This window comes from Hibiscus syriacus, unplaced genomic scaffold (genome assembly GCF_006381635.1).
Source record: "Hibiscus syriacus cultivar Baekdansim isolate YM2019G1 unplaced genomic scaffold, ASM638163v2 tig00110333_pilon, whole genome shotgun sequence".
Taxonomy (NCBI): Eukaryota; Viridiplantae; Streptophyta; class Magnoliopsida; order Malvales; family Malvaceae; genus Hibiscus; species Hibiscus syriacus.
The window spans coordinates 276,382-304,363 of NW_024062689.1; the positions used below are offsets into that span (position 1 = coordinate 276,382).

General features: G+C 33.6%; 1 protein-coding gene across 2 annotated transcripts; it reads left to right on the forward strand.

Moving 5' to 3' along the window:
- The first annotated feature begins 24,073 nt into the window (after window positions 1-24,073).
- LOC120120212 (B3 domain-containing transcription factor NGA1-like) lies at window positions 24,074-25,798 on the forward strand. 2 transcript variants are annotated; one of them, XM_039139892.1, is made up of 2 exons: window positions 24,074-24,508; window positions 24,539-25,798. In XM_039139892.1, the coding sequence occupies exon 2, from the start codon at window positions 24,544-24,546 to the stop codon at window positions 25,504-25,506; it is 963 nt and encodes a 320-aa protein (XP_038995823.1). In that variant the 5' UTR covers window positions 24,074-24,508; window positions 24,539-24,543; the 3' UTR covers window positions 25,507-25,798. The 2 variants fall into 2 exon arrangements, with proteins under 2 accessions (XP_038995823.1, XP_038995822.1); XM_039139891.1 differs by having other exon boundaries at window positions 24,075-24,505; window positions 24,536-25,798.
- Window positions 25,799-27,982: the final 2,184 nt, after the last annotated feature.

Genomic DNA, 27,982 nt, shown 5'->3' on the forward strand with positions numbered 1-27,982 from the left:
ATTATTATTATTATTATTATTTATTATTATTATTATTAATATTTATTACAACTATTTGCAGGCCCAATTAAAAAGCCCCAACAGAAGCCCAATTCCCAGATACCCAATTTACAAACTCAAATTACAAGACCCGAATCCAGAATCGACCCGCTAGCCACCAGAGATGCATGTGTGCTTCATTGCTGCTCTTATCCATGCGTATGAGCTACCGCCAATCATGCCATATTCATCTCACGTGGAACCTGTAATCATCCACTGAACGTTCAAGCAGCAACCAAAGTCAAAAGAAAAAGAAAGCAATTTAATCCCGAAAATTTCGGGATTTCACTTAACCTGCTCCAATCAAAGTCTCACCAAAATGAAGAAAATCAACGTGCAACGACAAAGGAAAATGGTGAATTCAAAGCAACCATAAATATGGGGGCAATTATACGAGCAGAAAGGGGGGAGGCATTGAAGAACAGAAAAACAAATTGTAAACACTGGGGGCTTGGACTCGGGGATTTTAATTTTTTTTCGAAAACAATGTACTAGGGGTTTCTGATCCCATTTTCGAATGAAAAGTATCTTTTCCTTTTCTGTTTTGAAGAAGAAAACGAAGAAAATACAAAACTAAATTTCAGTAGCATTTAATCATCTTAAAAAAAACATTTTCGTGTTTTGTCAAGAAAGAACAATACATTACAAGTAAGAGGGTTCGATCCATTACCTGAACGGAGGGACTAACTAACATTGTTGAAAGGAGAAACATCGGGAGTCATCATTGGGTCGTTCGATCAAAAGAAATCGCAAGAAATTAAAGCCAACGCTATTCAAAAGCTAAACCGAGGTAAATAAAAGAGTGTCTATAATAAGTTTACCTCTTTCCTTCGATGACCATGGATTTTGTTAGATTGAAATTGAAACCTTAAACCTACTGGCTTGGTTCCTTTGAGAACATGAATGCATGTAGTTTTCTAGGTGTTTTAAAAGATAGTTTAGTTTACATCTGGGTTTATTTAAATTTAATAAGTTTCAAAGGGAAAGAAGAGATACAGGGGAAGAAGCACGAAGATGATGATGCGGCTGGTGTAGTGTGGTTTTAGAATTAGGTTTAGTTTATTATTAGAATATATATTAGAAATTTTAGGATTAATTATCTGTAAGTCACCGTCTTTTTTAGGGGTTATTAGTGTACGAGGTCTAGTATATTTAGCTTAGTATATTTTAGTCCTCCATTAGAATCTTTTATTTTTCATTTTGGTTCTCATATTTGTCGCACATTTGATTTCATCCTTAATTAGTAATGTACTCAAAATCTGTTGTTTAGACATTTCACTTTAATTTTTTTTTCATGTTTCATTCTAGTCCTAGGTCGAAGTTTGTATTTTATATTTCTTATATTTATTTTTGCTCGCATTTAATTTTAGTCACTAAATCAAAGTTTCCAAGTCTTTAATTTGATTTTACTATTTGTAAGCATTTCTCTTTAGTCCTCAGTTATGTTATTTTTTCATTTTTGTTTATCTTCGTATTTAGGTCGTGATTTTTTTTATATTTAATAATTTAGTCCTTAGGAAAACTTGAATAATGTATTAATCTATGTATATTTTGGTTAACATTTTAGTGATTTGCTATTTTCATCCTTGATGACAATGTTAAAATTTAAGATTGAGTAATTTGCAGAAAGTTTTTATTTTATTTTAATGAGTTTTATTGTACATATTCATGTATGATGTAAGTGCACTTTAATTTAAGTAGTATTTCAATGAGATAAACTTTATTCCAAATGTTAATAAATTTAAAAATAAAAAGCCTTTGTTACATGTAAACGTGAATATGATAGGTAGAGACTTTAAATATAGAAATTTACTAATTCCCTCGGAAGACATGTAATCCTAGGTTCTTTTGCATTTAGTTATATTAAGTAATTAATTTCATAATGTGATAGGTTTTTGGGTTTTTATGATTGTTTATTTGCATGTTTGTTTAGACAGTTTTTTTTTTCTCTAGCATCCTTTTGCATAATTTGCATGATAGCCTCATGAGCATAACTCAAAATTATTACATAATTTGATTAAGGGTAATATCCTTTTAATTTAAAATTGTTTAAAGTGGGTTGTCTTAACTGATTAGATATCCGTTTTTTGACGATTTTAAATTAGAAGTGTATCCCATCAGTGACACCTAAGAAATTGATTTATCACTTTTAAAATCCGGGAACGGAAGAAAAAGAAATATTCGGCTATTTAAATTTATCGAGAAAAGATAGTTAGAACTTATCTAAGATCTCGTCTCGATATTTGCAAATAATCGAATATTCTTTATCTTTCTAAAGGTTGGGTAATTTTAACTTGATCAATTTTGGAGCTTTTGAATATAATAAAGTTCGTATGTTGTTGTTTTGTCGGGGATCATAAACCAAATTAAGCTCGAATTTATAAATTTCATTACAAAGACAATAATTAATCGACGAGGTACCAATTTAGGGCGTTGTGGGGGTGCTAATCCTTCCCCACGCGTAACCGACTCCCGAACTCATTTTCTAGTAACGCAAACCTAAAATTGTTGTTTTAACTAAAATTAATTTTTATTTAAAATGACAAAACGTTTTTGGGTGTCCAATCACACTCTAATCAAAGATTGGTGGCGACTCTTCGAACCTGTATTTTTATCGTGAATGAAATCCCAAATTCTCGAAACGAGAGGTTTTCTAAAATAGTATTGTTTTAATTAAAAATTCAATCGTAAATAGAATAATTAAAAATGACGTGTTTTTCCAACTGAAAAAATCGTTTCGACAGCTTGGCGACTCTGCTGGGGAAGTTTTTAGAGAGTCAGGCCTATAGTTGATTAATTGATTATCTTTGCAATTGAAAGTTATAAATTCGTTCTAATTTGATTTTTGATCCCTATTTGATTTAATGTTGTTGTTCGGAATTTGATTAACCAATAATAGTTGTACTGATCTGTTTGCTAATGGTTTCAGATTAATTTTGTGTTTAAAGAGGATTGATTTTTTTGAGTGCTTTGTGATTATTTGTTGTTTTATTTTCGCTTTTCCTCACACACTGCACAATTGCATTTGCATAACATGAGCTAAAACCCCGCTCCGTCCTATTTAAGTAGGAGTGAGAGACTACTCCCTCGTGTGGTTTTCACCTCCGCATGGGATAGTGGATCACTCTTGGAGCTCACGCCTTATGGTCCTCGTGATGGTATTCACCTCCGCATGGACATAAGGAGGTGTGTTCCCTCGAAATTGAACTCGATCCTTAAAGCCTGTGATGGGCCAGGATTGAGGGTTCGACAGCCCAAGGGGGCACCGACAAGGACAATTCGAGAACCTATTACTTTAGAACCGAACCCAGCATATAGTAAACATAGAGCCTGAACTTAGGTCGAGCCTAACCCGAACCTTAAGAATCCCGTGAGGAGTGTACACAAGGAAAAGCTTTTTGGGTCATTTATTTTCGTTTTTGTGAATAAATGCATGCGAACTAGAAATCATGCGGTTAGGTTTATTTTCTCGAACAAGCATGCGAATTAGATATCATACGGTTAGGATTATTTGCAAATAACAAAAGCATGGAGGTAGATATCATGTCGGGTAGGATTTACTAAGCATGATTGGGTAGTCAGCATGTGAGGGTAGGTTTTATTTGTTACGATACTCATTATTTTGTTGTTTATATTATGTGTACTAACCCATTTTGGTTTTATGTCTATTTTATTTTTAATTTATTGCATTTGCATATTCATGTCATCCAAAGGTGTTAATTCGCAAGTGATTGACTAATAAGAAGGCTGGTCATAATGAGGCAAGAAATTCTTAACCATGTAATCAAAATCGAAGATCCGGAGGCGTTCAGATGATTTATGAAGAAGGATATCTGATGAATGAAGAAATTTGAACCTGATTGAAGACCGATCCACAAAGAAAGACATCCTGAAGATGTTCCCTCAGGAGATAGATGCAGTAATGCCAAAGACGAGAAGACCCTTCACAAAGACGTAAAGAGCACTTTCCATTGAAAGTGGAGATGTAGATCCCAAGATTCAATCCAAGGACAACCGATTCATCTAATGTGATAAAATACGCCGACCATTTTGGAGATGCAATGCTAGATTCTATGAAGAGTACGGTTCAAGTAAATGAAGAATCACAATTGTATTTTGATTACATGGTGTAAATAAATCTTGTTGTCTAAATGAAGGTTGTTCTATAGCGGTCACTGTTGGGATTAACACCTTTTGCATTTGCATTTGGCATCCTCATTTGCATTCGCATTGCTTTAATTTAAGCATTTTTACATGCATCAATCATGAAAACATGAGAGTAACTCGTGAAGGAACTGTGGCAGAGAAATATTGGGAAAGTCCAAGCATCACTATAATACAAGGGAGAGACCCATGGAAGATAGGATTGTTCAAATTGAAAAAATTCAACTGCAGTTGCAAGATGATCTAAGGAAAATGCAAGAGGACATGCTTAAGGCTCAAGAAGATATGCTGTCTAAGTTGGCAAGTTTGTCGGAAGGGAGAAACCCAGAACATGGAAAGGCCCCTGAGCAAATAACTGGAGAACCACTTTATCCTCCAGGGTTTACCCCAGTACAGTCTCAAAATGTCCAAGGAATGTCTGTCCCTACCAAAGTGCACATCAATCCCGTTGGCGTTGCTGTGAATCTTCAACCGGAACCTAGTTCGTACCCCGAAGAAAGTCCATGTCACCAAGTCTCGGACCTTGATGAAGAGGCCAAAAAGAATGAAAACAAACAATTTCGGGAACAATTCGAACAATTAGCAAGTGAAGTCCAGATTATGAAGGAAAGAACCAGTATGTATCGATTGGACGCTAAAGAGTTTAGTTTAGTTCCTGATTTGGTCATGCCTCCAAAATTCAAAACTCCCGACTTCGAGAAATTCGACGGTACTAGATGCCCTTCTGCCCATATTACAATGTTCTGCAGAAAAATGACTGGGTACATAGGGGACGATCAGCTTTTGATCCACTGTTTCCAAGAAAGCTTGACAGGCTCAGCTTTACGATGGTATAACCAACTAAAAAGAGCTGATATTAGGTCATGGAAAAACCTTGCTAAATCCTTTCTCGACCAGTATGAACATGTGAAAGATGTCAGGCCTAACAGATTGGTGTTGCAAGGAATGAAGAAGAAGCACAGTGAAAGTTTCAGACAATATGCTCAGAGATGGAGGGAGGTAGCAGTGCAAGTGCACCCACCATTAGAAGAGGAGGAAACGAATATGCTTTTCATTAGTACTTTGAAGGCTCCTTTTCTCTCTCACCTTATCGGTAATCCTTCCCGAAGTTTTTCTGATATAGTTACGACAGGAGAAATGATCGAAATGGCAATTAAAAGCGGGAAGCTCGAGGGAGGAGAGTCCAGCAACAAGCCACTAAAGAGGGAAAAGGAAATGAAGTCACCAACGTGAGCCAGTACTATTCCAATAACATCACAATGTCCCAATCTCAGGGAACGGTAGCACCACCTCAAAATGACAATAGACAAGGGGCAAGGGACCGAGGAGAGGGAGGCCTCAATTTGATCCAATTCCTATGACTTATAAGGAGTTATTTCGTGATTTATACGATCGACATCTAGTCTCTCCTTATCATGTGGTACCCATACAACCTCCTTATCCAAAATGGTACGATGCTAATGTTAAGTGTGATTACCATGGTGGGAATCCCGGACATTCTATTGAAAATTACACTGCATTCAAAAGGGTCGTCCAAGCTTTGAGAAGGAGGAATGTTATCAATTTTGGTGACAGTGGACAACCAAGTATATCCCAAAATCCATTGCCAAACCATGCAGGAACTGGAATTAACGCAATCGCTGAAGGAAAAGGATGAGTTTTGTATTGAACAATCGGACTGTGGAGAAGCTGCCTGTAGTTTATAAATCTTTTGCAGAGGAGCGCGCTATAACTTTTTCCTATTGTCCATACCCTGGGGCAATAGGTGATCTGATGTAAAGGGTTAAGCTGTGTGTTTTTACTTGCTTTTAATAAAGGATGCATTCCGTTGGTCCAAAATGGCAAACATTCTCCCATGCATTTCATTTTTGGTTGTATAATGTATATATTTCTTTCTACTTACTTATATGGGAAAAGATTCTCCCATATATATATATGTATGTATATTCTCTTCCGGTATTCTTTCAGGAACTCAGATATCAATGATACAAATGCTAATGATTCTGACCTGGAGATTGATTTCGAGATGCCCATATGTCAAGGGGAAGTCAAAGGTTGTGATGACAATGAGGGATGTGAACTACCTTTGGAATTACTAAAGATGGTGGAACAGGAAGATAAACAAATTCTACCTCACGAAGAGCTTACAGAGATCTTGAATCTGGGTACAAATGAGGAAAGAAAGAAGTAAAGATTGGTACCACCCTGTCTTCTAGAAGGAAGACATAGCTTGATGGAGTTGCTTCAAGAATTTAAAGATGTATTTGCTTGGTCATACGAAGATATGCCAGGTTTGGATACAAGACTGGTTGTCTATAAACTGCCGATAATGCCTAATAGTAAGCCCGTACAACAGAAACTGAGAAGAATGAGACTTGAGATGATGCTCAAAATTAAAGAAGTGAAGAAACAATTTGATGTCAGTTTTCTCGCAGTGGCCAAATATCCTGAGTTGGTGGCGAATATTGTCCCAGTGCCAAGGAGGGATGAGAAAGTTCGAATGTGTATCAACGACAAAGATCTCAGCAGAGCGAGTCCAAAGGATAATTTTCCTTTGCCACATAAAGACACTTTAATGGATGATACCGCTGGAAATTCTTTATTCTCATTTGTGGGTGGTCTCCCTAGCTACAATCAAATTAAAATGCACTTTGAAGATATGAAGAAAACGACGTTTGTCACTAATGGGGGCACCTGCATTGTATGGAAGATTAGCCCGTTGGCAAATCCTTTTGCCTGAATTTGATATCCAGTTTGTAAACCAGAAAACGGTTAAAGGGAGTGCCATAGCAGAATTCATTGTATGTAGGGCTTCCGAACAATATGAACCGTTGAATTTTGATTTCCCAGATGATGATTTAATGGCTATCTCGATGGAAGAAACAATTGCATCCACTAGGAAATACTGGAAGATGAACTTTGATGGCGCTTCAAATGCCTTGGGGCATGAAATTGGGGCAATCTTGGTCTCACCAGATGAAGAGCATTATCATTTTACCAGTCGGCTCAATTTTGATTGTACAAACAATATGGCCGAGTATGAAGCTTGTGTCATGGGTCTTAGAGCTGCTATTGAACTCAAGGTGAAAATGCCCAAGGTATATGGTGATTCAGCTCTCGTAATCTACCAACTCAGAAGAGAATGGGAAACAAAAGATCCCAAACTGGTGGAATATCGTAAATTAGTCTTGGAACTTATTGAAGAATTTGAAGAAGTGACTTTCAATTACCTCCCCAGAGAAGAAAATCAAGTGGCAGATGCATTGGCTCCTCTGGCAGCAGCCTTTAAGATGAACGAGCATGCAAATATGATGCCTATTGAGATAAAAGCTTATGAGTGTTCACCCCACTGCTTTAGTATTGAAGAAGAAGAAGAAAAAGAAGAAGATAGAAGGCCTTGGTACTAGGGTATCTTGCAATATATAAGGTATCAAAGTTATCCCAAGTAGGCGACCAAGAATGACAGCGGGATATGTGCCCAATGAGGAGACCCTATACGAGAAAAACTTAAATCAAGTCCTATTAAAGTGTGTGGACATTGAAGATGCCAAGACCGTTCTTGAAGTACATGAAGGAGTATATGGCACCCATGCTAATGGAATTACGGAGATAGAATGCACACCCCTCCTCATTAGTTGCATGTGATGACAGCCCCGTGGCCATTTTCTAAGTGGGGGCATGGATGTTATTTTGCCGAAAGCGTCAAATGATCATCGCTTTATTCTGGTAGCAATTGATTACCTCACCAAGTGGGTAAACGCAGCTTCCTATGGGAGTGTTACCCAGTCAACGGTATATAAGTTCTTGAAGAAGAAAATCATCTGTAGATATGGCTTACCGGAGAGGATTACTTCTGACAATGCATAGAATTTAAACGTCAAGATGATGAAGTCTGTCTATGAGCAATTCAAAAGAGAGCATCATAATTCCCCTACTTATCGCCCGGAGATGATTGAGGCAGTAGAGACAGCTAATGAGAACATTAAGAGGCTTATTGAGAAGATGACTAAAACTTATAAAGATTGGCACGAGAAGTTGTCATTTGCTCTGTTTGTCTATCGGACTTCTGTGCAGACGTTAACTGGGGCAACTGTTTTCTTTGGTTTATGGGATGAAAATTGTCCTACCTATTGAGGTGAATTTCCTTCACTTCGGATCTTGTCAGATGTGAAGCTAAAAGAGGCAGAATGGGTACAGGCCAGATATGACCAACTGAATTTAATTGAAGAAAATAGATTGAAAGCTATTTGTCATGGTCAGATATACCAGAAGCGGATGATACGAGCACATGGTAAGAAAGTTCTCCCTCGAGAAGTCCATGAAGGGGATCTGATGCTCAGGAGGATATTGCTCGTTCCAAAATATTTCCGAGGGAATTGAATGCCCAAGTGGGAAATATCCTATGTTGTCAAGAAAGCCTTTTTTTGGGGAGCTCTAGTCTTGATTGAGATGGATGAGTCCGAATTACCTTATCCAGTGAAATCCGACGCAACTAAGAGGGGTTTTGCTTAAAGATAAAAAAAATGAAAAATGAAAAAAATAAAAAAAAATGAAAAAATGAAATAGAAAAATAGAAAAAATGGAAAAAATAAAAAAGAAGAAGAAAAAAACAAAAAAATAAAAGGGGGGTTCAAGATGCAAACTCGAAAAGGGCATTTTGAAACCAAATGAGATCAAGTTGAAAACCCGCAGAGGGCGGCTTGAGTTAAATTCAGAATTCGTGCATGGTGGAGGTTCTGAATTATTTTTGGAAGTGGAAAGAGCTCATGACATGAGTAGTGACAATGATAGTTGGTGATCAGGATTGAGACTAAAGATTAACGAGTCTCTATGAAAGCAACCAGAGGAGAAATTGAATGCACATGAGATTCAATACTGGTTTACGGCATTCAATAATGGGAGATTTTAGGGTTCAGAAGTAGCTTTGCACTCTTAGGTGTCATCACAATTTTGGAATTCCTTTTGACAGAAGCTATGCTCGGGTCATTCTAACGGTGTGCCAGTTCAAAAGCATTTGTGTTATTGATATTTGAATATGCCTATCCTTTTGTTCTTTTTCCAGTTAAAAGTTTGCCATATAGTTGCTAAAAATTCTTTGCATTTATAAATAAAGAGATATTTTTCCTTTCCAATTCCCCTTTTACAAGCATTTGATTTTGAAAAAGTTAAAACATATAGCTTAGCTTGTGGTACATTAGATCATTTTGTATTGTTATGCAAAAGATGTTGAAAAGGAAGGTATTCTGAAGCTAACGTTGGTTTTAGCATGTATGTTTGTATGGCTACGGGAAGCAGAAATCATGGGATTCATAGAAAATTCCAACCATTAATATATGACCCAAAGAGATTATCATTCATCAGGATGGTCATGGGTACTGGCGGGTTTCAAGAATGAAAGAAGTCAAAGTCCCGTCAAGCCGAGAGATATGACATTGAGATTGTTAACTGGGGTGAACTGGTCAAATGTCGGTGCCCAAGACGAAATCGAGGTTCATCAGAATCAAAGAAGATGATGTTCCTTCGAAGGAAAAATGTGTTGAATTGCGTAATCGCATACATTTTAGGCATGAATAGGATCATGACATTGCATGGTGACTTAAATGTTTACAGGTTTCCCAATGATAGTGGAAGATTGAATATATTGAAGCATCAAGATGATGATGACTAGTTTTGAACTCCTAAAAAGAATGATGACAACAATTGAGCCAGAATAGATCCATGTATCTAAGGGCTTTCTGACGAGTTTTCGCGATGAAGATGAATTTTCAGAAATTTTCTCGAACTCAGAATGTTCGAGTATAATATTTTCAAACATACATTAATGATTGATAATGTTTGATTTTCAGGTTCGACCTTTGAAACAAATCAAACTAAAGCCTTCACAAAAAGTAGTGAAACAAAAGAAGATTGTTCGAGTCTTATACTCTCTGAAGAAATAGGGGGCAGACGCGATCGTTGAAGATTATTCGAGTCTTATACTCTCTGAAGAAATAGGGGGCAGACGCGATTGATGAAGATTGTGGATCTTATACTCTCTGAAGAAATAGGGGGCAGACGCGATCGTTGAAGATTGTTCGAGTCTTATACTCTCTGAATAAATAGGGGGCAGACGCAATTGTTGAAGATTGTTCGAGTCTTATACTCTCTGAAGAAATAGGGGGCAGACGCGATCGTTGGAGATTATTGTTCGAGTTCTAGTCCCTGAAGAAAATTGGGCAGACCCGTAAGAAGATTATTGTTCGAGTTCTAGTCCCTGAAGAAAATTGGGCAGTCTCGTAGGAAGATTATTGTTCGAGTTCTAGTCCCTGAAGAAAATTGGGCAGACCCGTAGGAAGATTATTGTTCGAGTTCTAGTCCTTGAAGAAAATTGGGCAGACCCGTAGGAAGATTATTTTTCGAGTTCTAGTCCCTGAAGAAAATTGGACAGTCTCGTAGGAAGATTATTGTTCGAGTTCTAGTCCCTGAAGAAAATTGGGCAGTCTCGTAGGAAGATTATTGTTCGAGTTCTAGTCCCTGAAGAAAATTGGACAGACCCGTAGGAAGATTATTGTTCGAGTTCTAGTCCCTGAAGAAAATTGGGCAGTCTCGTAGGAAGATTATCGTTCGAGTTCTACTCCCTGAAGAAATAGAGAGCGAACCCGTAAAAAGAAGATTGTTCGAGTTCTATACTCCCTGAAGAAAAAGAGAGCGAACCCGTTTGCAAAAGATTTTTCAAGTCTCACTTACCTTGAAGGAGGAATGGGACAAATCCCTTATCAAGTTTCAAAGCGAAGATGAATTTGGACAAAAACGCGTTGTTTTCTTATCTTTGCCCTATTCTTGTTAACACAAGAATAAGCAAAGAGGGGCAACTGTAGACACCCATTTTTGTCCGGGATATAAATATTATATTATAATAATAATTATTATTATTATTATATTATAGATTATTATTATTATTATTATTATTATTAATATTTATTACAACTATTTGCAGGCCCAATTAAAAAGCCCCAACAGAAGCCCAATTCCCAGATACCCAATTTACAAACTCAAATTACAAGACCCGAATCCAGAATCGACCCGCTAGCCACCAGAGATGCATGTGTGCTTCATTGCTGCTCTTATCCATGCGTATGAGCTACCGCCAATCATGCCATATTCATCTCACGTGGAACCTGTAATCATCCACTGAACGTTCAAGCAGCAACCAAAGTCAAAAGAAAAAGAAAGCAATTTAATCCCGAAAATTTCGGGATTTCACTTAACCTGCTCCAATCAAAGTCTCACCAAAATGAAGAAAATCAACGTGCAACGACAAAGGAAAATGGTGAATTCAAAGCAACCATAAATATGGGGGCAATTATACGAGCAGAAAGGGGGGAGGCATTGAAGAACAGAAAAACAAATTGTAAACACTGGGGGCTTGGACTCGGGGATTTTAATTTTTTTTCGAAAACAATGTACTAGGGGTTTCTGATCCCATTTTCGAATGAAAAGTATCTTTTCCTTTTCTGTTTTTGAAGAAGAAAACGAAGAAAATACAAAACTAAATTTCAGTAGCATTTAATCATCTTAAAAAAAACATTTTCGTGTTTTGTCAAGAAAGAACAATACATTACAAGTAAGAGGGTTCGATCCATTACCTGAACGGAGGGACTAACTAACATTGTTGAAAGGAGAAACATCGGGAGTCATCATTGGGTCGTTCGATCAAAAGAAATCGCAAGAAATTAAAGCCAACGCTATTCAAAAGCTAAACCGAGGTAAATAAAAGAGTGTCTATAATAAGTTTACCTCTTTCCTTCGATGACCATGGATTTTGTTAGATTGAAATTGAAACCTTAAACCTACTGGCTTGGTTCCTTTGAGAACATGAATGCATGTAGTTTTCTAGGTGTTTTAAAAGATAGTTTAGTTTACATCTGGGTTTATTTAAATTTAATAAGTTTCAAAGGGAAAGAAGAGATACAGGGGAAGAAGCACGAAGATGATGATGCGGCTGGTGTAGTGTGGTTTTAGAATTAGGTTTAGTTTATTATTAGAATATATATTAGAAATTTTAGGATTAATTATCTGTAAGTCACCGTCTTTTTAGGGGTTATTAGTGTACGAGGTCTAGTATATTTAGCTTAGTATATTTTAGTCCTCCATTAGAATCTTTTATTTTTCATTTTGGTTCTCATATTTGTCGCACATTTGATTTCATCCTTAATTAGTAATGTACTCAAATCTGTTGTTTAGACATTTCACTTTAATTTTTTTTCATGTTTCATTCTAGTCCCTAGGTCGAAGTTTGTATTTTTATATTTCTTATATTTTTTTTGCTCGCATTTAATTTTAGTCACTAAATCAAAGTTCCAAGTCTTTAATTTGATTTTACTATTGTAAGCATTTCTCTTTAGTCCTCAGTTATGTTATTTTTTCATTTTGTTTATCTTCGTATTTAGGTCGTGATTTTTTTATATTTAATAATTTAGTCCTTAGGAAAACTTGAATAATGTATTAATCTATGTATATTTTGGTTAACATTTTAGTGTTTTGCTATTTTCATCCTTGATGACAATGTTAAAATTTAAGATTGAGTAATTTGCAGAAAGTTTTTATTTTATTTTAATGAGTTTTATTGTACATATTCATGTATGATGTAAGTGCACTTTAATTTAAGTAGTATTTCAATGAGATAAACTTTATTCCAAATGTTAATAAATTTAAAAATAAAAAGCCTTTGTTACATGTAAACGTGAATATGATAGGTAGAGACTTTAAAATATAGAAAATTTACTAATTCCCTCGGAAGACATGTAATCCTAGGTTCTTTTGCATTTAGTTATATTAAGTAATTAATTTCATAATGTGATAGGTTTTTGGGTTTTTATGATTGTTTATTTGCATGTTTGTTTAGACAGTTTTTTTTTCTCTAGCATCCTTTTGCATAATTTGCATGATAGCCTCATGAGCATAACTCAAAATTATTACATAATTTGATTAAGGGTAATATCCTTTTAATTTAAAATTGTTTAAAGTGGGTTGTCTTAACTGATTAGATATCCGTTTTTGACGATTTTAAATTAGAAGTGTATCCCATCAGTGACACCTAAGAAATTGATTTATCACTTTTAAAATCCGGGAACGGAAGAAAAAGAAATATTCGGCTATTTAAATTTATCGAGAAAAGATAGTTAGAACTTATCTAAGATCTCGTCTCGATATTTGTAAATAATCGAATATTCTTTATCTTTCTAAAGGTTGGGTAATTTTAACTTGATCAATTTTGGAGCTTTTGAATATAATAAAGTTCGTATGTTGTTGTTTTGTCGGGGATCATAAACCAAATTAAGCTCGAATTTATAAATTTCATTACAAAGACAATAATTAATCGACGAGGTACCAATTTAGGGCGTTGTGGGGGTGCTAATCCTTCCCCACGCGTAACCGACTCCCGAACTCATTTTCTAGTAACGCAAACCTAAAATTGTTGTTTTAACTAAAATTAATTTTTATTTAAAATGACAAAACGTTTTTGGGTGTCCAATCACACTCTAATCAAAGATTGGTGGCGACTCTTCGAACCTGTATTTTTATCGTGAATGAAATCCCAAATTCTCGAAACGAGAGGTTTTCTAAAATAGTATTGTTTTAATTAAAAATTCAATCGTAAATAGAATAATTAAAAATGACGTGTTTTTCCAACTGAAAAAATCGTTTCGACACTCGTTTTTACAAAAGAAGTCTTTTGTATTAGTGGGGGAATGTTGGTAATACAAAGAATTTCATATTAGCTACCAACTCGATTCATATGTGTTTCTTTTAGACAAGATCCTCCTGGAAGAATATTATTTATCAGAATTCATTTTACCATTTATAGTTGTTACAAAATACTTAATATAGTTTATGGTCATTAGAATAATGTTTATGACAATTAATTATTTGTAATTGTTATTGGATCTTTTACCATTTTACCCATGTGTCGACCCTATAAATGAATGTTTATTTTTTCATTTCATATGACACTTCAAGAGAAATATCTCTAAGCAATGGTTTGCTTTAGAAACACTCTCCATGGTTTTATAAACCTATTTGGAGTCTCGCTTTGAGTTTTGAGAGAAGTGCAATTCCACCAAGTCCAGTCCATCTTTCGGGTGTACGAAATTTGGAGAGCTGTGCTAACATCTAGGGGTCATTTGTCCATTGTAGCGATTACACATATCGGCTCGAATTCGCTTCTAAGGCAATGATTAATATTACGACAAAATTAATTGGTTCTTTGTTTATATATTTTATTTAATATTTTTTATTCAGTACTAAAGCCTCATTTTGTAACAGTCTATTTTTCCAACAAAATCATCACGTGAGATTCTATTTGGTTTTATTCGGCGTAGAATTGGAATAGAACTAAAATATAATCTTTTTGTTGGGGTTCGACAGATATATTAAGCAGTGGCACGTTGAATTTGGACCACCGTTATCTTCTGACATTATGCTTCTCAACTTTAACTTTGCATTAAATCTATGCTAACTAGGCCAAGCATGCATGTAGATGCATACAACCAGTCATCATTCAAAACCCAAAATTATTGTTCCTCTTCCATAATTGCACGGACTTGCTTGTTTCAGTGTTTTCTTCTTTTACTAATTAGTTGCTAAGTAACCAAATATTGATTATTTTCTTTCATGGTTGAATTGGATATTGATGATTCATCAAGGAAGCTGGATAGGGATGTGTAAATGGGTTTGGGCCGTACAACTTAATATAACGTATAAATTCGATATTTATTGAATTAAAAGATAAAAAACTAGTTTAATTAGAAAATTAATGATCAAATTATACTGCTGATCGTTTCATCCAGTATTGGATTCTTCCTCCCCTTGAGTTCAATCCTTTCTCTAAAAGGACTTGTCGGCTGGATGATGAGTTGGTACTTCTGATGTTATTCCTTGTTGATTAGTTGCTTGTTATCGATTTCTTGTTTCTTTTAGAGGTACCAACTATACTCTTTTCCCCGACTAGGTTTAGAAGATTTTCAATGAGGCACTAGTATCTCTCAATGTGTATGTTTTCAAGAGGTGGAAGAGAACTAATACAAGGATGCCACAGTACCACAAACATTACATACCCCCAACCCACAACGGAACTCACACAAAAACCCATACATACCAAATAGCAGGATGAAATAGAAATATAAACGCCATCAAAAACAAAAATCAGGTGAACAGAGTAACTAAGGTGCAATCCAAAAACAGAGGCTGGAAACATAATCGTCAAAAACTGCTGATCACTGCAAAACACCATGACTTCCTCGATCATCAACCCGACACGCATTATAACATAAACAATCTTTTAGGAGCCATAGATCCTAAATTCAGAGAAAAATCTCCTAGCACACATTGTTAATACAAAGTACCCTCTTTCAAAAAATGTGTATGTTTTCATACCGCCTTTATAAAAAAAATTAATATTTAAAATTTTTATGTGATTAAAATAAATGCATGATGTTTTTAAAGTTACTATTTTAATGTCAATTCTGTGTTTAAATTTTTTTGTCGATAACTCAAAACTTGACAAATGTACCATTTATAAAATTTTAAAAATTTTAGTTAAAGAAAATTTAAATTATTATTGTTTAAAAAATCTAAATTTTATAAAATAAAAAACTCTAAAACCCAAAGTTTTATCACTAGCGAACGGTCATTTCCTTAGCGTCAAATCACCACCGTTCATTATTTCCCTTATTATTGTCTTAATCTCTAAATTCAAAATTTTAATTCCTTAAACTTCCTTAAACCCTAAATCATAGATTCCAATGCCAAAATCCTTCATTCCAAAGTCTATTATCGCCATCGACCACCACTGTCACCAATCTCTCTTATTGTCGTCCAGTGTATTTTTAATCTCAAAGTCTATTACGCCATCGACAATCATCGATTTCGTCGAGCACCCATTCATCTGTTGTTGGATTCTCACTGTCGATCATCCCCTTATTATTGTCCAAACCCCTAAATCCCTAAACTCAAATTATTAAATTGTTATAAACCCTAAATCTCTAAATCTACATATCCAATTCCCTAATCTTAAAGCCCATTATCATCATCGGTTGTTATTATCGTTATCGAACGCCCATCCACCCATAGGTATCCCATTACTAACCATCTCTTATTGTCATCCAAATCCCATAAATCTCTAAACTTAAGTATGAATTAGGGGTTTAGAAATTTGAGAATTAAGACTTTATGAATTTTGAGTGTTTTTTTAATAGGAAACTTTAGTTTTTTTAAAAGAAAATATAAATTTTATTTTTTAAAAAAATTAAGAAAAATGAAAATTAAACCATATGTGAAACATTGATTGATTAATTAATTTTGAATTGATTTTTTAAACAGCCATAATAAAATTATCCTTATAATAATAATTTTAAAAATTAAACACCTATATTGATAAAAAAAACTTTAAACCTTTAAGTAAAAGAATATGATTTTGGTATTTATTTCTCAATTAAGTATAAAAATGACATTTTATGAATTAAAGTTTCAAGCTTAAGTTTTATAACATTGAAAGAGTTTTGTCTTATTTTAGGGTTTGGATCCAGTTCACTGTATAATTGGAGCTTATGCGATTACCAACATTAGAGATACAAGACCTAAAGAAGAAGAAGAAAACCCCCAATTACCTCCCATATGTAACTGATTTCCCAGAAGGGTTTCGGATTATAAAAATTCAATGGAAAAAAAAAAGAGTCAGGTGTAAGAGATAAACGAGGGCAGCTTGGGTGGCTCGAAGCTTTATTGAGCACAAGATATGTAGGCACGAACCAGTGACATAAAAATAGAAACCAAACTTCTTGTGGTCAACAATTAAGGCAACTAAAGGAAAAAAGAAGAAACACGATAGCATGTGAAGTGATTAACTGCCCTAAGACGTAGACAAATAGCTTTACCCAGAAAAAAAATAGCATATACACAGGCAATTTATATGCATGCATCTAAGTTGAATAGTTGGTTTTCTTAGAAAACATTGACTGAACTATACATTGGAAATGATGTTATACACTAAATATACAAAAGAAAGAAAATCCCAGTTGATCAAAGATCTTTGCTTCCAGTTTTCAAGAAAACTAAGGTCCATGAAACAATTGAAGCATGAAGAGATAGCATATTATCTGTAACAGTGGCTGTTTATGAAGAGAGGCCAAGCATCTGGTGAGAAAAATTAAAAAGGAAAGAGACGAAACAGGCAGACTCAACGGTTTTCAGAAGGCAGCTGGGGTGGGCCATTACACTACTGCTCTATAGTACTAGTGTGAAGTTCATATAAGAGAAAGAAATAGTACTAGTGTGAAGTTCATGCAAGAGAAAGAAAACAACACATTAAAACAATTAATCTTTAAAACTGTAGAAGCTAGCCTTATATGAAATTTTGTGTATAGTAAATGAATCTTATAGCTTACTTTAGTTTCCCCTAGAGTCTGGGGGATGACAGGTGTTGCAGAAATCGTCAAAATCCTCAATGGAATGGGATAGATCTAGTTGATGGAGACCAATCCATTTGATGCTTTTCCTTATGCAGTAGCAACAGCAGCTTAAGAGCAAAAGTATAATGCAATAAGATAACGGCCAACTGGACCATATGGTTTGCGGGGGGCACCCTAGGGGGAGGAGAGTGGTCCTAACCCCCTGTGTCTATAATACATATATAAGCTGTAACCCAACAGTTGCAACTCTAAATAAAATTTTACCAGACAGTAATAAAAAATAAAGTAGTGGTAGTACTTACAACACTGATTAACATTAATTTTTATTGACTGTAAAGAAACAAAAGAAGATGGTGGCTCATGAAGCATGAGGACCTTTCATCTGAATAAATGATGAAAGAGAATGAAAGAGAGAGGTCCCCCCATTTTAGGTTTATTTTTAAAAAATAGGCTGGCTAATGCTTTAGCTTTAATAAGTGCAGGCTAAGTTAAGTAGTGAAAGAATCACATCCCCCTTTCTTCTCTGCTTATCGGCTTTGATGTAACTCATGAGATTTCCTCGTAAGTTCTCGGTAAGCGTTACTTACCACCTGTTTCTCTATAACCCTAATTATACATTTATATATAAGAGATGGTGTATCGGTGTTCATATGCTAAGTGTTAAGGGAAATCATATGAATTCAGTGCACTGTTTTGGCATCTTTTTGAGGCAGCTGGCAACTGGAGTACTTCGCTGTGTTTGCTTTTGCAGTTTCCTTACTCGTGGATATATATCTTCCTTTAGATTGCCTGCTTCCTCTATCATCATGTGCCTCAATCTATACCCACAGTCCCCAGTTTGATTTTTTTGCAAACATAAAATACAAATTTCCTATAAAACAAAGTGTACTATCATCAGAAATGAAATACATGCATATATAAACAAGTAATTAGGTCAAGTGTTAAATTGAGGGAACTTAACACTAATATTTTATCTTTATCTGTTTTTTTAATAGTCTAAATGATTAGGTAGTATATATTCAAAAATAATATTTATAAATATTTTATTTTATTACTAAAAGAAAGTAAAACACATTAATATGTGTTTGTAGAAAAATTACACTATTGTCTAAACTGACCAAAGTTATCATAATGTCTAGAGAAAATAAACGTAAAATAATACACGAAACATCAAGACCAAACGTAAAAATATCGACAAAATCATGAAAAATAAAAATCATTTGTCCAGAATTTTTCTTAATTATTTACAACACATATTACATATATATTTTTTTTGTAAGATGAATATTTTGTATTAATAAAGATACAAGGTACACCACCCCATAAAACCTCATTAAAAATCCTCTCTAAACGTATTGAAAACTTTGTATCTCACATACTACATATATTTAATTGCTCGAATTTGAAACTTTTAAAAAATAACTATACTTTCTTTTATCAATAAGATATCTTCTAAATGATTTGTATTGATTCGGAAATAAACCTACTAGGCATCCTCATGGTCATGATGGACTTGCCTTTGAGATATTTGTAGGCCAATATATGTATTTTATATGTATTTAATTATAGGGTAGTTTATTACCTATAAATATTGAAATTATAAATATCTAAAATTGATTGCTGCCAAAAATGGTCCAGAAAAGTAAGGCTAAGTGACTGATTGCAACAGTGAAAAACTGGCATGCAAATTCCCAAGTCAAAAACCGGGGGCAGCCTGCCTTTAAACTTACACAAATACAGCAAATCAATTCTTCATTTCTCTAAACAAAAAACTATAAACAATTTCAAATTCTGGACTTCTTCTCAACGTGTCAACCTCATCATGTTGGCGTTTTTTCATGCGAAAACAAAATCCAGGACATATGAAATCTCTTATCCTGTGTCCAGTTTCATCACAAATAACACAAAATTGTGATACGTTTAATTTTAATCCAATTATTTGGGTCATTCATAGTTTGAATTGTTTAAGCTGCTTTTTAACTATGATTTGCCAACTAAATCATGGTTTTGATGGAGATTTATGCCCAACAGATAAGGGTGGAAGATCTAACTAGACCACGTTCGCATGGTGATTACATGTGAAGAAAAACATTTAAAGATTAAAGAGCCTAACAAAGAATAATTTTATTATTCAGATCAGTTTGTATAATTTTATTATTGTCTTAGCTTAAAATTTCTCAATTTTTTAATATTTTTATGGGGGGTGATGGTCCTATTGATCCTTCTAAGTTCCGCCAGTGCAACCTTCTGTTCTTATACCAGAAATGTTACCAATAGTTTGCTTCTGTTTTGGTAGTATATTGCGTTGTAGTAGGTGAACCTATTTATTTGGATGAATAAACAAAACAACTTATCATCATTTTTTACACGTTTCATCATGCGGTTAGAATAGAGGTATATCAATAAGTGCGCATAAGTGCATCGAACATACACTACTCTATAATCATCTTAGATTATTAAAAAAATCAGAAAGTATCTTATAATAAGGAATAGATATAAAATTAGTTAAAATGAGTTGATATTTAAAAGTTTTCACTTGATTTCAGTCTTTCTATATTTAATTGTTTTTCATCGTCTCAAATTTATTGAGTTTTGTGTAAAAATCCGTCTCCAACCTAACACGATTTTATTTTTTTATTCTCGATGATATAAATATAATATAAAATATATAAAGATAAAGGCTTTAAAGTAATTATTCTTAAATATCTATAAGAGAACTACAGTAATTATCTCAAATCAAGTCAAGTCACACAAAGATTTTTTATCCTAAATTCAATCTCTTCTAACTCGATTCTCTCCTTCACAAAATTTATATGATTTATCTTGAATCTATTTTAAAAAAAATAATGTTATAAAATTAAATAAAACTATATTAAGACTGAATTCAAGTAATTTGACCCTCGTTTCCAACTACGTCTCAAACCTTTAGCTAGTTTCGTGAAGAGGAGAGACTCTTATAGATCGCCGGTTCCTAAAGGTCCTCAATTACCAGACAGGGGGACCGAATAATCTGTACTATAACTACCCACAAGTTTATTAATGTGATGTTGAAGGCACATAGATGTTGTGTTGTCAAAACTTTAAAAGATTCAATTTTAAATATTGAATTTTCTCGGCTGCCATTGGTAGCCAATCATTGCCCTTTGTCAGTCTCCACTCGTGACAAGATCAATATTAAAATGTTCAATTTTCATTCATCTTTTTTCTCATTATATTAATTTTCTATGAAATCCACTTAAAATCAATGAAAATCCATCTCAATATTCGACATGCTAATACTCCTATCTCCTCCTATGATCACTCGGTGAAACTAATTTTAAGGTATATTGCTTGTTTTCTCAAAATAATACTTCTCACCATTCATATTTTTGAACAAACACCCTAAACCCCTAAAATCTGAGAAAGTTCTCAAACACATTAAAATGATAAAAAAAAATGTTTAATTTCATCAATTTTGTGTGGTTTCATGAAAAATCAATTATAGGAGAAGAAAGAAAAGTGAAATATGAACATTTTGATGTTGATCGTACAACGAAACACGATTGGTTGTAGATGACAATTCACTTCTAGTGGTGATTGAAAAAGTGCAGTGCCTAAATTGAACTATTTAAAAGTTTAATGGTAAAATTGATATACCCTAAAGTTTAATGTTTAAAACAACATCGTTTTCGGCATCAATGGTCACACCAAAATGATGTCGTTTTGTCTATGACATCTCACTCTCTAAATTTTAAGGACCTACTTATATAATTGAAGTCAAAATGAAAGTTTAGTAATATAATTAAAGCAATTGAAAATTTAATAATATAAACAATACACCACCTAAAATTCAATAGTATACAGTGTGATTTACATTACTTTTAGTTTTAACTATGTGATTGATTGTTTGTGTTTGTGTTTTGTCCACTTTTCTTCACTGATTAAAAAACATGATATATGATCACTTTCTTTTTTATTTAATTAAGATATGGCCACCACAAGTTAATTTTCGTAAAATATTTTAGTATAATTATATATTTGATCCATGTTATTTACATATTCTCTCAATTTAGTCTCAATTTTAATAAATTAAAATAAATGTAATCCTCCAATCAAATGATAACACGTGCCATTGGTACCACATGTCGTGCCACATGACACCATTCGGTTAGAGGACTAGTTTTATTTTAATTTAGGGCTAATTTGACCGGGCTTTTGAAAAGTAACTTTTTAAAAGTGCGGTAGAAAAGAACTTTTAAAAGTGTTGTTTAAAATTTAATTGTTTGAGATTGTTGTTAAAAATTGAGTTTGAAAAGATAAAATGTCCATTATAGATATTATGTTATAAATTAAAAATATAAAATTTAAATTATATTTACACTTACTTGATATATAAAATATATCAACTTAAACTATAATAAAATATAAAAAATATTTTAAGATAACTCATTAATAATATTTTTATAAGTGCAATATTTTATTAATAAAAATATATTATCAATATTGTTTAACACATGTTTATAAAATTATTACGAAATAATAATTTATATATTTATTTTGACAAAAAAATATTACAAAAAAATACATTAATGTTTACAAACTAAAGTGATTTTTAATAAATACACAATGAATTTTGTTTACTTTTAAGTAATTAAATTAAATTATTAAGTAATAATTTATTTTTGAAGGATGTTAATATTAAATTATTAAAATAAAATGTAAATAAATAATTGAGTGGAGTTCATGCATTATAAGAGTAAAATTATAATTTGCTTCCAAACGCAAAATTGAAAAATGAAAAAGCTACAAATTCTAGCTTTTGCGGTTGGTTTGAAACCACTGTTTCGACCGTAATTTTTTTATTTGTTACCTGTTTGGCATTAATTTTGCGGTCAAAACAGACTTTTTAACTAAAAGTGCGTATAGAAAGCCACACCAAACGAGGCCTTAATATTATCATTCGATTGGAGGATTAAATTTATTTTAATTTCTTAAAAGTATGACTAAATTGAGATAATATGTAAATAACAGGGATCAAATGTGTGATTATAACAAAATATCACGTCACCTAATATGTTAACTGTTAACGGCGATTAACCCGTGGTGACTACATCTTGATCAAATAAAAATGAAAGTAATCATATCTTAATTAAATAAAAATTAAAGTGACCATATATTATGTTTTGTTTTAAATCAATGAGAAAAAGTAGACAAAAAATACACATAAGTGATCAATCATGTATTTAACCCTTATTTTTAATAGGATTTGTTCAATGTATAGATGTCTAGATAATTAAAAAGTTGGTATTACCATTTAATAAATTATTGCTGTGAAATTCAAAAACATATATTAATTAAACCTGTTATGAATTGATAATTTCAACAACAAAAATTGTAAAGTTTGATATATTAGCTAAGTCAACCACTTGATCTATCATTTTGGCTTAAGAAGGTACGTACTTTAATAGTTAATATCTATCTATACTCCATGTATTAATAGCTTTCACCAAAGTTTAATTTAACATTAATCACACAAAGTAGCCATCTTAGCAAGTTCCAATATCATCCAAATCTTATTATTATTATTATTGTTTATTATTTTCAATTCAAGTCCTTTAATTCACATGTCATCTTAATCGGAGACAGGGACCGTTAAAAAACTATCAATTTAGCATGCAAAAGAGAAACGTTTACCTATTACATTAAAATTTATAAACTTAAACTAAATACATGTTACATAATCTTATGAAATTAATATTTAATATATTTATATAAACATGAGGACACGTAATTTTTTGTCCTTTTTGCAGGACCAGCTCACCATGAATGTCCAGAAGTCAAAACTTATCGAAACCTAACTAAAGAAATGCTGGGTGAAGTTAAAAGTAAATACAATTTATGGTGAAGCATCTTGAATGCGAAATTACGTTGCTGGGCTTTTTATCTTAAGTTGGATTTTGAGAGTTAAACAAGTAGAGAGTAATGGAAATAATTCCATGAAAAGGACAATTCCCCTACCTTTTGAAATATTTACCTTAATTCTCGATTAATATAGCGAATCTAAAAATATTTTTAAAGATATACTTATATTAATTACATAAAATTTTATATAAAACATGCACAAATAACATTACATTCGGACATAATCAATAAAATAAATAATTACTTAATAAAAATCAAATTTCATGACACGTACTTATCAAACCTTAACAGATCCGCAAATGTATGAGATTTCCTATTAACTAATTAAAATTATTAATTTAATTATAGATTTTGCAGATATTGTTTCGGGAAATGTGTATAAGCCATGTTTTTCATGCTTAAATCTTGAATTTGTTAAATTACGGGTAAGGTTATTTTATAATCACGTTGTATTATGCTTCATGATTATTCAACGTGATTATATTGGCACAAAAAGAAGCCTAATTCCTCCACTTTCTCTTTCATTTTCTGCTTTCTCTCTAAGCCCAATGCTTAGGTCAACCACGAGAAACACTCCTCCCTGTTGATTCTCCCATGGCTATAATTTGTCTTCTTTAGGGTTTTCTTTTTCCGGATCAAAGAAGAAGGAACCAACCCCCAGTCCGTTTTTGTAGTTTCTTTTGCTTCATTCGCACCTCAAAGATCTAGAACAAACAAAGTCATAGCTACCCAGAAAACCAGTATTCGCAAACCCAGGTCTTGTTTTTAGTTTTATTTCGTCTGCTTCCACTTTGCTTCTGTTTTCTCATCAATCTATACTTAAAAGTAAATTTTGGTGGTGGAGGTAGGTTATTAGTATGAACTTTGTGTAAAAGTATTCAAATTATCAAGATCAGTGAAGATGAGGAAATCTTAAGAGAAATTCCCAGCAACTTGGATTCTTTTGAAGATTTTTGCTGTGGATTTTGGACAGGAAATCTTAATAGAGGTGATGGAGTTGTCACTGGGGAGCAGTAGTATTGAAGAATCGAATACTGCAAGTAGATCTATTGAGAAAGAATATATGTTCGATAAAGTCGTCACACCCAGCGATGTAGGCAAGCTGAACCGCCTTGTTATACCGAAGCAGCACGCCGAGAAGTACTTCCCTCTCGACTCTTCGTCAAGCGAGAAAGGGCTGTTGTTGAATTTCGAGGACCGGAATGGCAAGTCGTGGCGGTTCCGGTACTCGTACTGGAATAGCAGCCAGAGTTATGTGATGACCAAAGGGTGGAGCCGTTTCGTCAAGGAAAAGAAGCTCGATGCGGGTGATATCGTGTCGTTCCAACGGGGTGTCGGGGACTCAGAGAAAGACCGGTTGTACATTGATTGGAGGTGCAGCCCTAATGTGCCTGATCCGGCAACGTTTGCACATTTTCAGCTACAGAATCAGTTCAACTTCCCTCAGTCGGTCCGGTGGGGTGGAATCTACTCGATGCCACAAAGCTACGAGCCTTTACATCGGTTGAATTACAGCATATATCCTTATAATCATCACCATCAGCAGCAGCAACAACAGCTACTGCAACAGCAACAGCGGCAGCATCAGGCAATTAATTATGGCAATGTAGCGCAGTACCATCTAAGGTCATCATATGGATCATATAATCATCATCAAATTGGGGCAGTGCAAGAAGGCGGAAGAGAGCCAATGGTGATCGATTCAATACCAGTTGTTCAGGGCAAAACAACAGCGGCTAGAAGGCTAAGGCTCTTTGGGGTGAACATGGTGGAGTGCCCTACTCCTACAAAAGACGAATCTTCCTCGGCTCACGATTCTTATAATTTCCCTTCTTCTTCTTCTCTCCAATCAAGACTGTCCAACGATGATAACAATAATACCCCATTCTCCGGAATGCAAGCTGAATATTCAAAGAAAGGAAAATCTTCCTTGTCCTTTGATTTGGATCTATGATCCATTAAAAAGAAAATCACAGTGAAAGGTTGCATTTTCACCCTTTTTTGTTTGCTTCGCGAAATGCACTGGATTTAGTAAAGAGGGTATTAAAAAGACGAGTTTTTTTCTTTCTTTCTAATTTCTTTAAATATTGTTTTAGTACATGAGTTAGTTGAGGTTTGGGATCTGTGAAGAGCTAAAGATGAAAGACGATGCAACACATGGAGTTGAAGATTGTGTATAACACATATACAGATATATCAGATATTCCCAACTTGTTTATCATATAAAATATCATATTTTTCCATTACTAAGTCCTGCCCTTTCCTTACTGCATCCCCAGATTTCCCCCAGTTTTTTTGGTGTATATATACACACACATATACGTATATATTATTTATTGCTCTCTTGTTTGTTTGTTTTTTGCTCATCAATATATGATTTTATTGCTCTTTTGTTTAGTTATGATCATTTGTATATGTTCTCTCCCTTTCTCCTCCCTCTCTCACCCCTGACTGACATCATTACTTTGTGCTGTTAATGCATGGTAGCTGTTGTGTGTGTGTGTGTATAGCCTTACAAAACCTTTAGTTTCCCCCCCTTTTTTCTACTAGTTCTTTCTTTTCTCCATGTTAATTTAATAGTAATGTGTGTGTGTGTATATATATACTTGACTAGTTGCTACTGAACATCTAAGCTGCAGGCATTGCAGCAGGTAAGCAGGTAAAACACAGAAAAGCCGCAGCATCTGTAAAAGGTATTATCTGTATTCTTATTGATTGTTTTTGAAAATTTTCCTAAATATAAACCATTTGTTTTTCCAGTTAGATTTTTCCTTTACTTACTTTCTTGGTAATTGGTGTACCTTCTCTCTAAAGCCATGATCAGATGACCTTGTCTGGACTGTTGCACACAAAAAAGTTCTCGTCTATTGAGACTGGACTTCACCCGATACTTGTAAGAATTCTTATATATATATATATATATATAGCTTTGTTTGAATACATATATCCCTGTATATATATATATATTCGCTTCAAATATTGTCAGCGCATTTATTAAGCATTAATCAATGCACCAACCTAATGAGCCTTTATGTATTGGTTAAATTAATTATATGGGAACTCTATCTCTTACATGAGGTTATTACTGGTAAAGTTCCCATTTTTACATGTTCTCACTGGTGATTTGCAGCACCAGGTAATCCAGGTTACTAGGAAGATTTATTAACATAGTAATACCACATTAAATATAGCTCTACAAACGCTAAAATATAAGTTCTGGATGGATATACATGCATGCTGAATTGTTTTTTGGTAGTTCAAAATATTGATAAAAAACATTCTGGATCAATTACTCTCACTACTGGTTACTGAGTGATGCAGCTTCAGAATTGACAAAACAGTAGTTAAGCATTATTATTATTATTATTATTATTTTACAATCAGTAGTAAAGCATTACTGATCCTTTTCATTCAGAAAGAAACGAGTTTCCACTTTGGTATACTTATTTCTAGCTTTGCTTAAGGGCATCTGTTCGGGCACTGTGTCTCAATTAGAAGTATTGATGTTTGCCTTGGCCTTGATAAGTTGTAGTTGGACAGGTTTATGAATCCATCTTTGATGTCATTCAGTCATTATGAATCATGCATTATGCGCATAATTCTATATTTCTGAGATTAATATGTCATCTGCATCTAATAACCTTGTTGACAGTTTATGTTGTTCTAAATCTTCATTTTTCATGAAATACTAGTGTCTAATACTTATATATAGATATATAATCTCTAAATATCCTTCAAATATATATAAAAACTTTTAAAAAAATCTAAATGTATCCGTATTTGATACTTACACTGGAGCCCGAAAAACATAAATGGACATAGAATGTTAAAACAACATAACACCTTTATCTAATAATTGGAGAGTGAATAAAAGAAGTTTTAGAATCGGTTTATGGCGTAAATGCTGACTTCAAAGGTAAGAAATCAATAGTGACAAAAGCACAAGTATTATGCTGAACTGGTGATAGAATTAAATAATAATATGGAATACTCGAATTTTCATAGTGCAACTGGCATTCAATATGCATGCAAATGCTATAAAGTTCCATTTAACGAAGGTTAAAGGCTGTTCTAATATAGTTTTGCTTAGGCCCTAAAAGGTAACCGATATTTAGGCTTATATTTATTGTTTCTTTAGTTTAACAGATCGAAAGGAAAGAGATGAACTAGTATATGTATATATATATATATTGATGGTGGCACTATATATACATACATGTCTGGATTATATACATACATGTCTGGATTATATACATACGTGCATATATATATATATATATGCGCGTGTGTGTTTTTGGGTTTAATGGAGATGGAAGTGAAATAAACTTCGATTTAATAATGAGCTTAAAACAGTATTGTTTTGCATGCTCATGGCCTCTTCAGACTTCCCTAGCATTGCTGTACTAGAGACAAGAACTGCACTACAATTG